Source organism: Habropoda laboriosa, unplaced genomic scaffold (genome assembly GCF_001263275.1).
Source record: "Habropoda laboriosa isolate 0110345459 unplaced genomic scaffold, ASM126327v1 scaffold713, whole genome shotgun sequence".
NCBI lineage: Eukaryota > Metazoa > Arthropoda > Insecta > Hymenoptera > Apidae > Habropoda > Habropoda laboriosa.
Window position 1 is genome coordinate 225,534 of NW_017100832.1, and position 13,699 is coordinate 239,232.

General features: G+C 36.8%; 3 protein-coding genes across 3 annotated transcripts; 2 read left to right on the plus strand and 1 right to left on the minus strand.

Moving 5' to 3' along the window:
* Positions 1-750: 750 nt before the first annotated feature.
* On the plus strand, positions 751-2,450 carry LOC108577278 (polycomb group RING finger protein 3). The gene is made up of 5 exons (XM_017940413.1): positions 751-906; positions 1,245-1,538; positions 1,623-1,768; positions 1,841-1,984; positions 2,050-2,450. The coding sequence occupies exons 2-5, from the start codon at positions 1,262-1,264 to the stop codon at positions 2,173-2,175; spliced, it is 693 nt and encodes a 230-aa protein (XP_017795902.1). The 5' UTR covers positions 751-906; positions 1,245-1,261; the 3' UTR covers positions 2,176-2,450.
* Positions 2,451-4,073: 1,623 nt separating this feature from the next.
* Positions 4,074-10,447, plus strand: LOC108577270 (coiled-coil domain-containing protein R3HCC1L). Its single transcript, XM_017940404.1, has 8 exons — positions 4,074-4,253; positions 6,509-6,655; positions 7,387-7,520; positions 7,604-7,724; positions 7,838-8,774; positions 8,854-9,094; positions 9,166-9,402; positions 9,504-10,447. Exons 1-8 carry the CDS (start codon positions 4,174-4,176, stop codon positions 9,566-9,568), a joined length of 1,962 nt encoding a protein of 653 aa, XP_017795893.1. The 5' UTR covers positions 4,074-4,173; the 3' UTR covers positions 9,569-10,447.
* A 435-nt stretch (positions 10,448-10,882) lies between these two features.
* Positions 10,883-13,436, minus strand: LOC108577268 (signal recognition particle subunit SRP72). Its single transcript, XM_017940402.1, has 8 exons — positions 13,337-13,436; positions 13,108-13,225; positions 12,756-13,011; positions 12,199-12,678; positions 11,758-12,120; positions 11,397-11,701; positions 11,114-11,326; positions 10,883-11,029 (listed from the first exon to the last, which is right to left on the minus strand). The coding sequence occupies exons 1-8, from the start codon at positions 13,434-13,436 to the stop codon at positions 10,894-10,896; spliced, it is 1,971 nt and encodes a 656-aa protein (XP_017795891.1). The 3' UTR covers positions 10,883-10,893.
* Between the last annotated feature and the right edge of the window lie 263 nt (positions 13,437-13,699).

Below are 13,699 nucleotides of genomic sequence, written 5' to 3' on the forward strand. Positions count from 1 at the left end.
TCTCTCTCTCTCTTTCCATCTTTTCTCTCTTTTTTCTCTCTCTCCGTATTTTTCATTTTTTGTTTCCCAGCACCTAAAGGTAGCCAGTAAATCAGCATTTACCAAGGTAGATTGTATGTATAGTCTGCGTAAATATTGGATTATTATTGTAACGTGAGTTTCGTCTCGAATAAATCACTGGAAACTGTACCCACATTACTCGACCGTCTACCGTTTATTATTTCCAGATGTTTTCGTGACTTTTGCAATTTCTACGATTCAAATGTTAAAATGTTAAAATAATATTTTGGATAAATACTATATATCGATTCGAACAGTTTTCGTAGCTATCTTAAACTCCGATAAAATACCTAACCTCAACTTAAACATAGGTTGAATTATAAAATGATTCTAATAAAATCTAGAAATATTCGTTTCAACAAATTTCTATGCACGAAATTCAATTTACGAACAACGAGATATATTACCTTTAAGGTCGACTAATAATATTCATATTTCTCCTGTATTCCCGCCAAATTGATTAACATAGATTCGAATTAATCGAGTTACGCGATATATAAAATAGATGTCGACGCGTTAACGCGCTTAAATGATTAGACAAATTGGTCTATGATTGATCGAGAGGATATCAGAGCCCCCCACCATCTGACGAAACCGCGTGTCCAGAGAAAAGTTGACCATGAGACAAGCGATGGCGCTGGGATCAGTTCGTTTTGTTGTCATCAGCCACATTTACACTAAGTTGTTTTTACCAGGTTTTTAGTGGAACGTTTAATTTTGTATTCCTCCACTTAGCTTCGATTCAACGACGAAAGATGCCAAGGATGGTACGGACAGTTCCCATGAAACTCCCTAACGAATAACACGGGTGAAAGTTGCCGTTGTGTGCTAACACTCGACATTCAGGTTAGAATCTGATAACCCACTTTTTTCGGTGCACCGAATCTCTTTCTTCACGCCGATCGTTGTCAAAACGGCCCCCGTTTCGATCCTCGACGAATTATGAACGAGTTAAACCGTGTGACAGTACGAACAATTTTATGGGATTTACGTGTTACTGGATTTTGATCGTTTTTCCAATGCTATCTTATGTGTAACACTTTGTCAAGGTTGTCTTGGAATTTTTCATTTTATCACGAACAGATATACTGTGGATTGATATGTATGCTCAGAATTTTGTGATGTAGTAGTTTCAAAGTAATCTGTCAGTATCGTAATTAGGTGGTGCTTGTATGGTGTCGCAGGTAGTAAGATTTATTAAATGGTGATTACCAGTGCCATGGAGAGGAGAATCAAGTTGAAAACACTGAACAGTCACATAACGTGCAAGATATGCAGGGGTTATTTGATAGATGCTACCACTGTTACGGAATGTTTACACACATTTTGCAAAAGCTGCCTAGTGAAACATTTGGAAGAGAAGCACACCTGTCCAACATGCCAAATAGTCATACACCAGTCACATCCCCTCCAATACATAAGCTTTGACAGAACTATGCAAGATATTGTCTATAAATTAGTTCCTGATCTACAAGAAAGTTAGTAGCTTTTACACTAATAAAAATAATAAAGAAAGCAATCTTATATAGCTGACAGTATATTTACAATATATCTGATTTTAGATGAAATTAAAAGAGAAAGAGAATTTTATAGAGCAAGAGGTTTACCTTGCCCAAAAGATATCCTACCGAATGCTGGAGAAGTTGAAGAAGAAAAGGCAACAGCAGATGCACATGCAGAATCAGATTATCACCGTACTGATGAACAAGTAAAGAACATTAAAAACTGCTACATAATTCAAAGGATTTTTCACAATACTAAACAGCAGACATTCTCACAGGTTAATGTGTGTTTGGAATGCATGAACACAAGTTTAAAGACCTTGAAACGAAGATTTATTAGGTGCTCTGCCCAAGCAACCATTACACATTTGAAAAAGTTTATTGCAAAGAAAGTGTTAAATGGGATGGAAAAGTATCGAGATGTGAGTAAGAACAATGCAAGATTTCTAGCAGTATCAAGATTACCAATTAATGATACTTTTTGCAGATTGATATTTTGTGCAATGATGAACTATTAGGTAAGGACCATACGTTGAAATTTGTTTATGTAACCAGATGGAGGTTCCGGGACCCACCTTTAAGGCTACAATATAGACCACGAATAGACATTTAAGACTAATATCTCTGTGTTCGATAACGCGATGAAAATCACAAAGAATCTTGTACCTACTTTATACGTTTCCTAGTTCTATCCGTGTATCGCCCGTCGTAGTACTTATTTCTGTGTTCTCTCACCGTAAGAAATTCGAAATTAAATTTCGAAAATGGTTTCCTGCGACGAAAGAAAGGCAGCCAGCTTTAGGCAAGCATCTTTTTACCGTATCACCTTAACCAGATTACCAATAGTCATTAGCACGACATATTTTCAACAATAGCAATTCCATCGTTCCACACACTCCATCATCCTTCTTTTCCCTTTTCTAGTTAGCGTATTAAATCGTTTACGTACTATCTTCTAACTGAGTTACATTAACTCGTCTTTTTAAATGTTCGTTGCGAATTCATTTCTAGATTTGTGTAACGCGTAAGTGTAAGTAGACCAAGAAATCAAAGCGACGCTATTACGACGAGAGAACAGAACAGTTTTCGTTCACTCGCAGTATCGCTGAACGTAATTCTAAATATTTAGTTACAATGTTATACATGTCGAGACCGTGGCGTGACACCTTGCGTGGTACTCTACCGATTCTCTATAAATACGACGTTCTTTGTTCTGAGATACGAAAATGGCAGTTGGTGTCTGTCACGGACGAGAATTTGTTGCTTCTTTCGTACACGGCAACGGAACAAGGTCGCCCCTCTTCTTGTAATCTTAAGACGTGAATTTCTTTTTTATACATACCCTAATTGTATATAGAATATTTTTGACAGAATTCCGATAACATTGCGCGTAGACGCAGCTTTGTATTAGAGAAATGAGAAAAGAACAAAAAAGTAACAAAGAAGCTGGGTCCGAACAGGGATAGAGAGTACGGGCTCCTTTAACTTTGTATGTTTATGCACTGTACACATTCTAATTCGGCCCCGAGTTTCTCTCAATGCCGGGCTACAAAAAAATTTTATCAGATGCGACATATTTTCTCGAGGGATTTGATAAGGACAACGACGCGTTGAGCGAAACAGCCGGGGCACTTGTCGCTTGTAGTTAAATGAACTTGTTTCGACGAACAGTGTAAAGCGAAAGCTCGTGTGATTGTATATAAAATATTCTAGGGGAAAAAATGAAATGAAATCGACTTTATAAAGTAGCAGCATTTTACGAATGCTAAGGCTTGTACGTTGTACACTATGTGTGTATCTCCATAAATTATTAAATAAATATGTTTTGTACAGTATTCGTGTAATTCATCGCTAAAAATCCTTCACGTTCGTATTTTACGAAAGTTTAAAGTTCATAGGTGTTCCTCGAACATCTTAACAGACGAAAAATGTCTAACGAATTTTTTGAACTGGACTACTGACACCCGAATTATCTAACTTTACGTGATCACCAAATTGATGCCACGAAAGATTGTCGTCGGAATACTAATTTTTGTCGAATGACTCAAAGCAACCTTGTCGCGTGCGATGAAACCGTAAAAAGAAATCGAAACCATAAAATATACATTTCAACAACTTCTTAACGAAACAAGAAAACTTGTATCACGCACTTATGCAATAATGTCGTGTACCCGGAAAATCGTTAATCTTTCAATCTCTCGATTAATTACGTATTTCGTAGTTTCTGACAAAAAGTTTCGGTAAAAAGATGTGAGATTTCGTTTTAAAAAGTTATAAGCTAAAACTAACAGATTGAAAGGCAAAGACTTACGTTAATTTCCCAATTCATAAAATGCGCAACAAGGGAGAACACATCGGCGGGTAAAAATTTCGCACGTAACTAGATTACGTTTTTAAATTGCGCGCATGCGTACTAACCAAAAAGGTTAAAACAAGCAAACGCATGCGCAATGTATCCCAAAGTAGTTTATGGTCAATGTGCGTCGAGTAGAGACCGTTGCTGCTATCGGGCAGCACGGTAAACGCGATTTTATAGAGTAATATTCGATGAATCCAATTTAGTGTTAAATTATTTCTCATATGTGTGTCCTGCGTACAATTGCGCAAATAAATGAGCTTGCAAGACAGTCTTTTCTCCGAGGACGTGGAGCACGACGTGACTCTATTTTCAAGGGACAAGAGACGGAAAAGGTAGGAGCTAAACGATCACGTTTCTCGATGCAACGACGCGCCTTTAAAGGTTAGATCAGCACGGATTTTACGTTGTGCCTTTGGCATTATCTTCGACTTTCGATTTCCACAAACATTTATTACGGCACACCGTAGAGCAGAGCTTTCTTCGCGAAACTCGTTCCTCATGGGGTTTCGAAAGATTCGATGAAAATGATTGTTGACATTTGTCGATGGTGCAAAAATGTATGATAAGACCAATCATAAATAACGTTGATTTAATCATTCGTAGATTTTCCTAACGAATTTACCAAACGTTACGTGACGTGGATATGTTACGTTAAATTATCTGCATCCTTGACACGCAATCGGAATTCGAACGCGATTAGAACTGCCCTTAGATTCTCGAAGACGATTTGTGATACCGTACAACCACTGAAAAGCGCGCAATAAGTTATCGACTTCTTTCACGGCCTCCGAGCAGAACATTTATAAATATCTTACTCTAAAGGTAAATGGCTGATATCGTCATTTTCTAAGCTACAGTCATGCTCGCTGCTACGTGTGTCTCTAAACGTATGGTTTCGTTGCATTAGTGAGTTCTACGTATTTTTTCTTCTTTTTTTTTTTGCGTGGCCCGCGTACTTCGAACGTATATGTATGTGTTTTTCCTAGCCGGAAAGTTCTATTTTTAGAAAACTGCATAGCGTTTTGAGGAACATAAAAGAACCGCGAATCGTTGGCAGATTGCCTGAAGAAAATAAAGATACATTTCACGGAAGTCTGGTAGTTTTTATTTGATTGGCCAACGTTGCATCGATTCTCGATTGTAGATCTGCCTTATCGTTAGATTTTGCGTAAACAAAATCGTGGAATATACTGAAAACATTGTGGGTTTTTAAGTTGCGGATATTGGTTAAATAGCCGTTCATAGACGGAACGTGTACCCGACGTTAGATGATGAGAGAAAATTTATACGAAACGCAAAGTTTAATGGAACGCATTATCTTCATCAACGAAAATAATGAACCACGGTTATCTCAGATTAAATACCGTTCCAAACATTACATAAGAACCGTAATATTTGCAGTTCTTTAACCGCCCTACATGCAGTTCAAATATTTCATGAATATTTATTTGATATTACATATTCAAACATTCCATTTGCGACTTTCACAATATTCGGTAACTAAACTAATTTTGAATCTTTTTGTATTTATAATTATCTCAAAAAAACATTGTTGTACTTAAAAAAAAAAGGAAAGAAAACTTTCGTAAACTGTAACGGTTGCACGCCATATTGCATAATTATCGAAATCACGCACGAAAGAAACAGCTGGGCGATTTTGAATGCCCTCTGCGCGGATAATTGTTAATCTAGCGAGTGCAACCGGTCGCTTAACGTATGTCGCTCACGTATACGCGTGATTACGTGAACCACGCAACACTTACGAGATATACGGCACTCTGTTTCTTCTTTGTAGTTCAAGGCTCGTCGATTTAGTCTACTCTGGACGTAATTAACAGATCGAACCTGCGATACAGCGATTCAAAGACCGGATCACTAGAGAGGTATACACACAGGTTGTTTTACTCGTGTCGATTTCTTTTTCTTCTCGGCTTTCATCTACGGCTAAGGAAGCACAGAAGAACCACAATTTACCACGTCGCACGGTTCGTTCCACTTGAACGATTGGCATGTAATTTAACTATAATCGTGAAATCCTCGTAACGTCGTGAACGCGAAAATCCATCTTGCTCCCAGCATCCTTCAGAGCGGTGATCGTTTATTTACGTTCCGTGAAAAGAATCTCAGCTAGATCGCGAGATAAAAGCCACTTCCTGTTCCTCCTTCTATGTCGATTACGTGCTGCACGCGTTCTAATGGTCTCGATACTTTCTAAAAACATCCGGTTACGGTGTTACACATAATAAATTCCCGGCTTTAGCTGTCGTTTTACGCCGGTCGAACGTAATACATAGCCGGTTTCCATGGTGCGTGATTATGTGAAATGTTAACGAGGTCATGTGATAGCCGGCGGAATGTGACCAGAAACGATCACACAGTTATTCGGATATGAGGATGGCTCTAATTTGAGGAAACTCCAACGAAGGAGAAAGTTAAACGTTATGTAAAAGTTAGCCGGGGTCTGTTCATCTGACGGGATACGGCAGAGCAAGGCCCGGGGCAAGGCGGTTACGTTCACCCGTTGGCCGTCCTCAGTCCGGTCTCACTTTCAATCACGATCGTAACACGTATCTTTTCACTTTTACAGGGTACTCGTCTTTCCACCTGTGAACAACTATCGGAGGTACATCATACACCAGCTGGTGCAGGACCGTTTTACCGATCTGCACACTTTCTCGATCGGCCAGAATTCTGCTAGACGGACCGTCGTGTGTTACAAGAGTGACGTGATAAGGTATCCAAGTGGTTGCTCGTGGTTCTAGTGACGTGTGGGGTGAACGAGAATCGAAGAGTAGAATTTCATTGTTTCCCGCCTCTTTTGGTTTTCTCTCGGTCGATAATCGATATCGATAAGAGTAGACGTACACTTTGATAACGATTGATGTATCGCATAGTTCAGTGGTTCGTGTAAAAATTGTGAATATAGTGTTCGTGATGAATTAAAACAAATCATTATTGTTATATGCCTTATAAAAAATTGAACCGTACACCATTGGTGGTAGAGTGAGTTTGTGTAATAATTTTTTTTTTTTATTTCATTGCTGTTGCGTTGGTAAAGTATCGAGAATATAAAATTTCAGTATTTTATATTAGAGTTTACTATGAATTACTGTACAATTCTTACGTCACTTTACAGTTTAGCCACAACACATTTGCATCACTTCAGTGGGACTGATTTAAAAATAATATTAACGTTAATACCCGGACCCTACGAAAGTAGAACGGGCTCTAAATTAAATCAGATTTATGCGAAATTCACAAACAAGCTTAATACTGTTACGAAATGGGTTTACAAGAGTGGAATTCTTACGACGTAGCAGCGGCAAACGAAAGTGAAACTGACCGGCTCAAGGTCGCGCGGCGTAGTACTCGATCGTGTCAGAAAGCTACTTAGTTCATTTAAAAAGAAAAATATAAATTCCGTGAACTTAACAAACGTGTAATTTTTTATTTTCGACGTTCAAGGGATCCAAAATTGAATGGTGTACAGTGTAAATCGGATTGTGCAACGAAAGACACTACTACGTTGCTCGAGATGGGCGTCGAAGGACGACGATCGCCCTCCGCATCGCCAGAACGCGTACGAGTTCAAAGACAAGGTGATTAAGGAATAACCTGGACGGTTTTTTTCTCTTCAAAAATGGAATCTAAACTTAATTGAAATAGTTGTTCGATCTTTTAGCGAAGTCAACACCAGCAGTTGAGATTTACAGACCACCAGCTGCTAGGAGGGCTAGAAATGAACTTCAAACAAATGTGGACCAAGTTCAAGTGCAACCAACTACTGATTCACCTGCTGGGAAGTAAGAAATTGTGTCCATATTTGTTTCTTTTTCCTTCTGATTCCTTAAAAAGAATTTACATTTATTTAAAATACACATTATTTAACATACTTTGGTAATTTATTTTTATTAAGAGCCACACGTCAGAGAAGGCCAGATCGTGCAGTTTATGTACCAAGACATCGCAGGAGTTTGGAAACAGAAGGAAGTCCTCAACCTGTAGAATCTGTTCGTATACATCGTGTGGTTAAGGACAATTTGTCTTCTGCTTCTCATGGACAATCAAAATCAAGTTTAAACATTAAAGAAGCTGACTCTAATGTACAGCAAAGCATAGAATGTACAAAAAAGGGATCAAATGCGTGTTTTGATAAAGATCAAAATAATTTAGAATGTGAAATTAGTAGTATGTGTCTTCGAGCAGACTCAAAAGATACAGCCTGTTCAGCTGTTTCAGAAGTATCAATATTGGATACTAGTAATGAAGAGAAAATTGAGCAGTTGGACAGTTTAGATGATGTGCCAAATAATTCGAACAGTTCCACTGCTCTTGATGAAACATGTGAAGTAACTGATGCATTTCAGTCACAGACTGTTGAAGAAGAAAAAATATCTAGTAATTCTAGTGAAAGTAAAAGTAGTTTAGACTCAGTTGAAACATGTGTATATAGTGAAGTTAATCTTAATGAAGAAATAGACAGATCTGATAAATATAAGAATGATGTTATTATAACTAATTCAACCGAAAATAATAACAAGAAAAATAAAGAACTTTCAAATAAAGATGAAATCACGAATCAAAAGAACGCACAAATGATGCATCATAATATAGTGTCGAACGTTTTAATTATCTCGGACGCTGTACAGAAAGAACCACCAACTGTTAAAGAAGTCAGTCCCGCTCCTACTACACCGCCGGAGAAGAAGGTAAAAAAAGTTAGGTTACGACAAAAAAGCAAACCCGCACCGCCACCTTCTCCGCCTGTTAAAAAAATAAACAGGGATGAATGCGACTGGGATAGTTTATTTGATGACAATGGTGACTGTTTAGATCCATCACTCATTGAAGAGGCAAATATTTCATTGTAACAGTAATTTATCTTTCTATAGTATAAGGAATAAAATGTTCTTATACTAATTTTATCTTTAGTTAACATCAGCTGTCGGTGATGTCATGATAGAACAACCGAAAAACGATTATAAGCCGTACACTAAACACATTGAAGTATCTAGCGATGAATTTGCTCATGTTGTTGAAATATACAATTTTCCGTCAGAATTCAAGACCAGCGATTTAGCAGCGGTATTCAGTCCTTTCAAAAACGGTGGTTTTGAATTAAAGTGGGTAGATGATACGCACTGTCTGGGAGTGTTCAGTAGCCCTCTTGTTGGTAATTAGAAACAAATTAGAATTACACCAAAACTGTGGCTAACGAATACTTAATTATTTGATCGTTTTTAGCCGCCGAGGTATTGGCGTCGGATCATCCATTTGTCAAAACAAGACCTCTCAGCGAAGCTACAGCCTTAAGTAAAACGAAAGCGAAAAGGAGCGCAGAATTTTTGCAGCCTTATAGGAGTCGTCCAGAAACTTGCGCGGCATTGGCCAGGCGTTTGGTTACGGGTGCTCTTGGAGTGAAATTAGCCACCGCTAGGCAAGAACGCGAACACGAAAAAAATGTACTACGCGAGGCTAAAGGTAAATATTACTCTCTCTCTCTCTCTCTCTCGCGCGCGCGCGTGTGTGTGTGTGTTAAAAAGGCAAGACAAAAAGATAAAAATGAAATTTATTGTTTTCAGAAAAACGTAGATTAGCTAATAAACAACGAGAAGATGCCTGGGAGGGCATTATTCCCGAGAAGTAGCATTATTTGTTGGTAATATAAAATGTTCACACATTTGAGAATTACTTACATCATATGTAAGTGTTTCATGACATTTACATGCATTTGTGCCTTACTCATCTATTCTCATCTTTGACAAATTCATTTTGTCGAACTGATTTGGCGATTGGTTTTGGGAACACGGGGGATTGCTTGCCAATAGATGAGTGCGGCATGACAGAACATCAGTGACGGATGTACTTGCTTAGGACTGGTAAATGAATTTTCCAGTGCTTGTTTATTTTCTACGTATTATGCATATCACAATGTTCAGACCAGTTGAATGAGCGTGCCTGTTGTACTATTTTCTAATGGAAGGGTATTAAGTATTTTAAGTAAAAGTCTAGATAGGGGCAATTTACAGCCTCGACATTAGAGAATTATATAGAAGAAAAAACAGAAGTAGGAACGTTTTATGATATATACGGTTATTCTTACCTCGACAGTTGCCTCTGTTATAAATTTATATATAAACGACAAACAATGCTGTGTTGTGCAATGATAATACGAGACAATAAGTTAGAATGGTAGCGAATGAAGATATTCTTTTCTACATGCACGTGTGCGTGCACATACATCGATATGTTACAGTGATATGTAATCAAAGTGTGTCTTCACAAAGTTACGATTTCACGATGATGAAAACTATACTGATGTGGCATTTTATTATTATACGTAACGTAAGATATTGTAGTTACGAATTATGCCACTTATTATATTATATATACATATATAAATCTGTTACATGAATGTTAAAATCTGACGCACAATCACGATCTATCTACACGGAGTACAGATTTACTAAGAAAGAGAGAGAAAAACTCAAATCAGATTGTATTTTTATATACAATTGTTACCAACAGAAGAATAAAGATATGTATCGCCAAATCCTAGTCAATGTACGCAAGAAACATGTTACCTATATTGTATATTATATTGTCGATTTCTGTCAAAAGTTGACAAAAGGATTAAAAAAATACAGAATAAACATATTTTATGTACCATATTTTTCTGTGTATATTTTCATTCCATTGAAATCTAATTACACTTTAATCTAATAGCAAATTTAGTAGTTAGAAATTTACACCAATCAAATAGCACTGGTATAAAGTACGGTTGTTTGAAAATGGCAGTACTGTGTACTGTACATATGTACAGCAATAAAAAGTGTATGTATAATTGAAAAAGTTTAATTTCTTAAACAGATGTGTCTCTTAATCATTAATTGCACTAGCAGTATAGAAATACTATATATTTCGTATACGATAATTCTCGAAGAAATGCAATATAAATAAAACTGATTCTTATTACCATTTTCCTCCCTTCTTTTTCTTTTTCTGCTGAACTTTACGTTGTTGTTGCCGTGGGCCGGAAGTTTCTACCGCCGGGCTATGTCGCGGATTAGGTGAAGGTTTTGTGTTCGTAGGCATTTTAGTAATATCGCTGTAATGACAAATAATAATAAAAAATAGCATTATATTTTTTTTCACTAAAAAAAGGTATATATATATATTTTTATATACGTACTACATATCACTAGCCCCCGTTGCAGCACCTTGAGTACCCTTCATCGTGACATCCCGATTTCTTCTGTCGCGCTTTTTCCTAAATCCACTACGTTCGTGTCTAGGTAACCATCTTTCAGGATCCGGTGCAACATTTGGATCATAATTTTTAGGCAATTTTCCTTTGCGCTTGCGCTTCTTACGTTTCTTTTCCGTTATATCAGCAGCAGGTTTGCTATAGAATGTATTAATTATCAATTCATAATATCGTTTTGAAAGTTACATTAAAAGAATAGTGAACTTACCCAGGAGATGGTTCTACTTTCTTCTTGATCACCTTAGTACCAATAACCCAGTTACTGCTTTCCAAGGCATCGACGTCGGTTTTTTCAGAGAGATCATGTAGAGGTGGTAAACGTTTAGATAGAAGTTGTGCCTTCTCAGGGCAAAACTGTACGTAGGCCACTACTAATTGTGCCAACGTCTTAGTATCAGAAGGTGAAGCGTCTACCATTTCTTGTAAAATGTCAGCCGCTACTTTAACTTCACCGCCGCGAAGATAGAAATCGGCAGCCTGCCGCCATAATTCTCCTAAATTATCAGTGGCTTCCTAGAAATACGCATTAAGTAAAATTATGATAAATGTAAAAAATTAAACGTGCTTACTTTATTCTTTTTGTAGTAGTTCACTGCAGTTTTTAAAGCAGCTGATGCTTTTTCACGATTATTGTCAGCCATGTGAAGAGTTACGAGTGCGCTGACTATGCCAGGTAATGATTTATCTCTTTCATTTAGATTTTCGAGAATATCAATTGCCTCTTGTCTCTCGTCTTGGCTCAACAAAAGTTGTACGCAAACTAACTTCATTGGTAATTCTTTCTCTTCAACTGCATACTGTGTTAATAGTTTTGCTGCTTCTTTTGCTTTACCGTCTTTAGCAAGTTGCACCGCTTTAATGAACATTGCGTCCGCGGCCAGTATAGGATAATCCTTAGCAAGTTTATTGCAAAGTTGTTGACACTGTTCTGCCTGCAAATATGTAAAATATGCTATAATCAATCCCGAATAATAGCTAAACAAATATTGCGTTACTAATCAATTTAATACCTGATCAGTGTATAAAGCCAGTAAGCACTGATTGTATGCAATATTTCTTTTTTGCCTTGATGTTAATTTATGCTCTAAACTATCATGAGTAGCACTTTTCATTCTCTTCTTACTATCAAATACATTTTGATCTTTATTGAGGCACACAAGGTTATTGCTTGCAACTGCTACCAAAGCTATATCATCTGGTTTTGCTTTCAAAGCAGAAGTATATAATGTTTGAGCTTCCTTTTCACGACCCTGAAGCTGAAGACAGCATCCAAGTTGAACTCTAATAATTCCCAATTCATCTTCTATCTCTTCTTCAGTATTTCCATCCTCCTCTAGACCTTCTTTACATATTTTCTCAGCTGCCCTAAGCTTCTTCTCTGCATCACATAAAGTAGCTTTGTCTCCTTTGCTACCTTGTGCAATTAACTGACAAGCTGCATTATATGTCAGTTCATATGTATCTTCACGTAATACAGGAACCTCCAAATTCTGTTGGAAAAAAAAATATATATATAAGACACAAATACTGAGATACACTTCAATGATTTCAAATATTGAAAACTCACAGAACCCTCAATTGTTAAGTTTACAATCACTGCTGCAAGATTAGCTTCTCTTTCATCTTCATACTCATCATGAGAATTTTTTATAATGTCTCTATACACAGAGAAACAGTCTTCATACTTCTCAAGCCTATACAATATTTGAGCTTTGAGTTCCTTCAGTTTCAGTGATGGATTAGGGACATTATCCACTACCTTCAAAGCTTCTGGCACTTGATTCAATCGATATAAACAATATGCTTTTTCAAAATCTAAATTGCTGCAAGAAAATATAGTCTTAATTTTTCTTAAATGAGTTAAATGTTGATTAGAATAAAAATAACTATGAATAAATAATAGACAGTACAAAACATACCCTGCCAATCTTGGGTTCTTAGAAATAAACTGAAGTGCATCACTGAATTTGGATAATTGAATGGAGCAAATAACTTTGCAATGGAAGGCAGCTTCCTCATCCTGGGAAGTACCTAAAACTAAACAAATGTTCTATTTTTGAATATATACTGTTTTCAAAAAGTAGGGCATAGGTTATGTTGACAGTAGATTTATAATAACTGACGGAACTCAGATTTATAAAAACATACTTTTATTAGCAACTTTTATAGCCCTTTCGTACTCTCCATTTTGGCCCAATTTATTTAATTCTGCGTATAACACAGAAAGGTTGATCTCCTTCGAAGCCATGTTGCTCACTTTGCGAACATATCCAACGTGGAACTGATTTGTCCACTGAACATAGTAAAAGAATTCAAAGGTAGTTATTGCGTATGAAGTATACCCGCATATACTCATCTGTCAGAACTAGACATCAAAATATTCGATATAGACATTATTTTAATCGAATGTATTATTAAAATAGTAGCTTTACTTATTGTTAGTATTATCAGTCATATTGTAATTACTTAGTATTTGCTTTAATAACTACCAGAATGTTGCTGGAAAATTAA

Excerpts from the sequence above, each read along its gene's own strand:
- LOC108577278 (XM_017940413.1), top strand. The coding sequence starts at position 1,262 with ATGGTGATTACCAGTGCCATGGAGAGGAGAATCAAGTTGAAAACACTG. Across the intron at positions 1,769-1,840 it reads ATCACCGTACTGATGAACAA|GTTAATGTGTGTTTGGAATG; the intron begins GTAAAGAACATT and ends ACATTCTCACAG. Across the intron at positions 1,985-2,049 it reads GGATGGAAAAGTATCGAGAT|ATTGATATTTTGTGCAATGA; the intron begins GTGAGTAAGAAC and ends TACTTTTTGCAG.
- LOC108577270 (XM_017940404.1), top strand. The coding sequence starts at position 4,174 with ATGAGCTTGCAAGACAGTCTTTTCTCCGAGGACGTGGAGCACGACGTG. Across the intron at positions 7,521-7,603 it reads CGTACGAGTTCAAAGACAAG|CGAAGTCAACACCAGCAGTT; the intron begins GTGATTAAGGAA and ends TCGATCTTTTAG. Across the intron at positions 8,775-8,853 it reads ATCCATCACTCATTGAAGAG|TTAACATCAGCTGTCGGTGA; the intron begins GCAAATATTTCA and ends TTTTATCTTTAG.
- LOC108577268 (XM_017940402.1), bottom strand. The coding sequence starts at position 13,436 with ATGGCTTCGAAGGAGATCAACCTTTCTGTGTTATACGCAGAATTAAAT. Across the intron at positions 12,121-12,198 it reads TGGCTTTATACACTGATCAG|GCAGAACAGTGTCAACAACT; the intron begins GTATTAAATTGA and ends ACATATTTGCAG. Across the intron at positions 11,030-11,113 it reads ACGGGGGCTAGTGATATGTA|CGATATTACTAAAATGCCTA; the intron begins GTACGTATATAA and ends TTGTCATTACAG.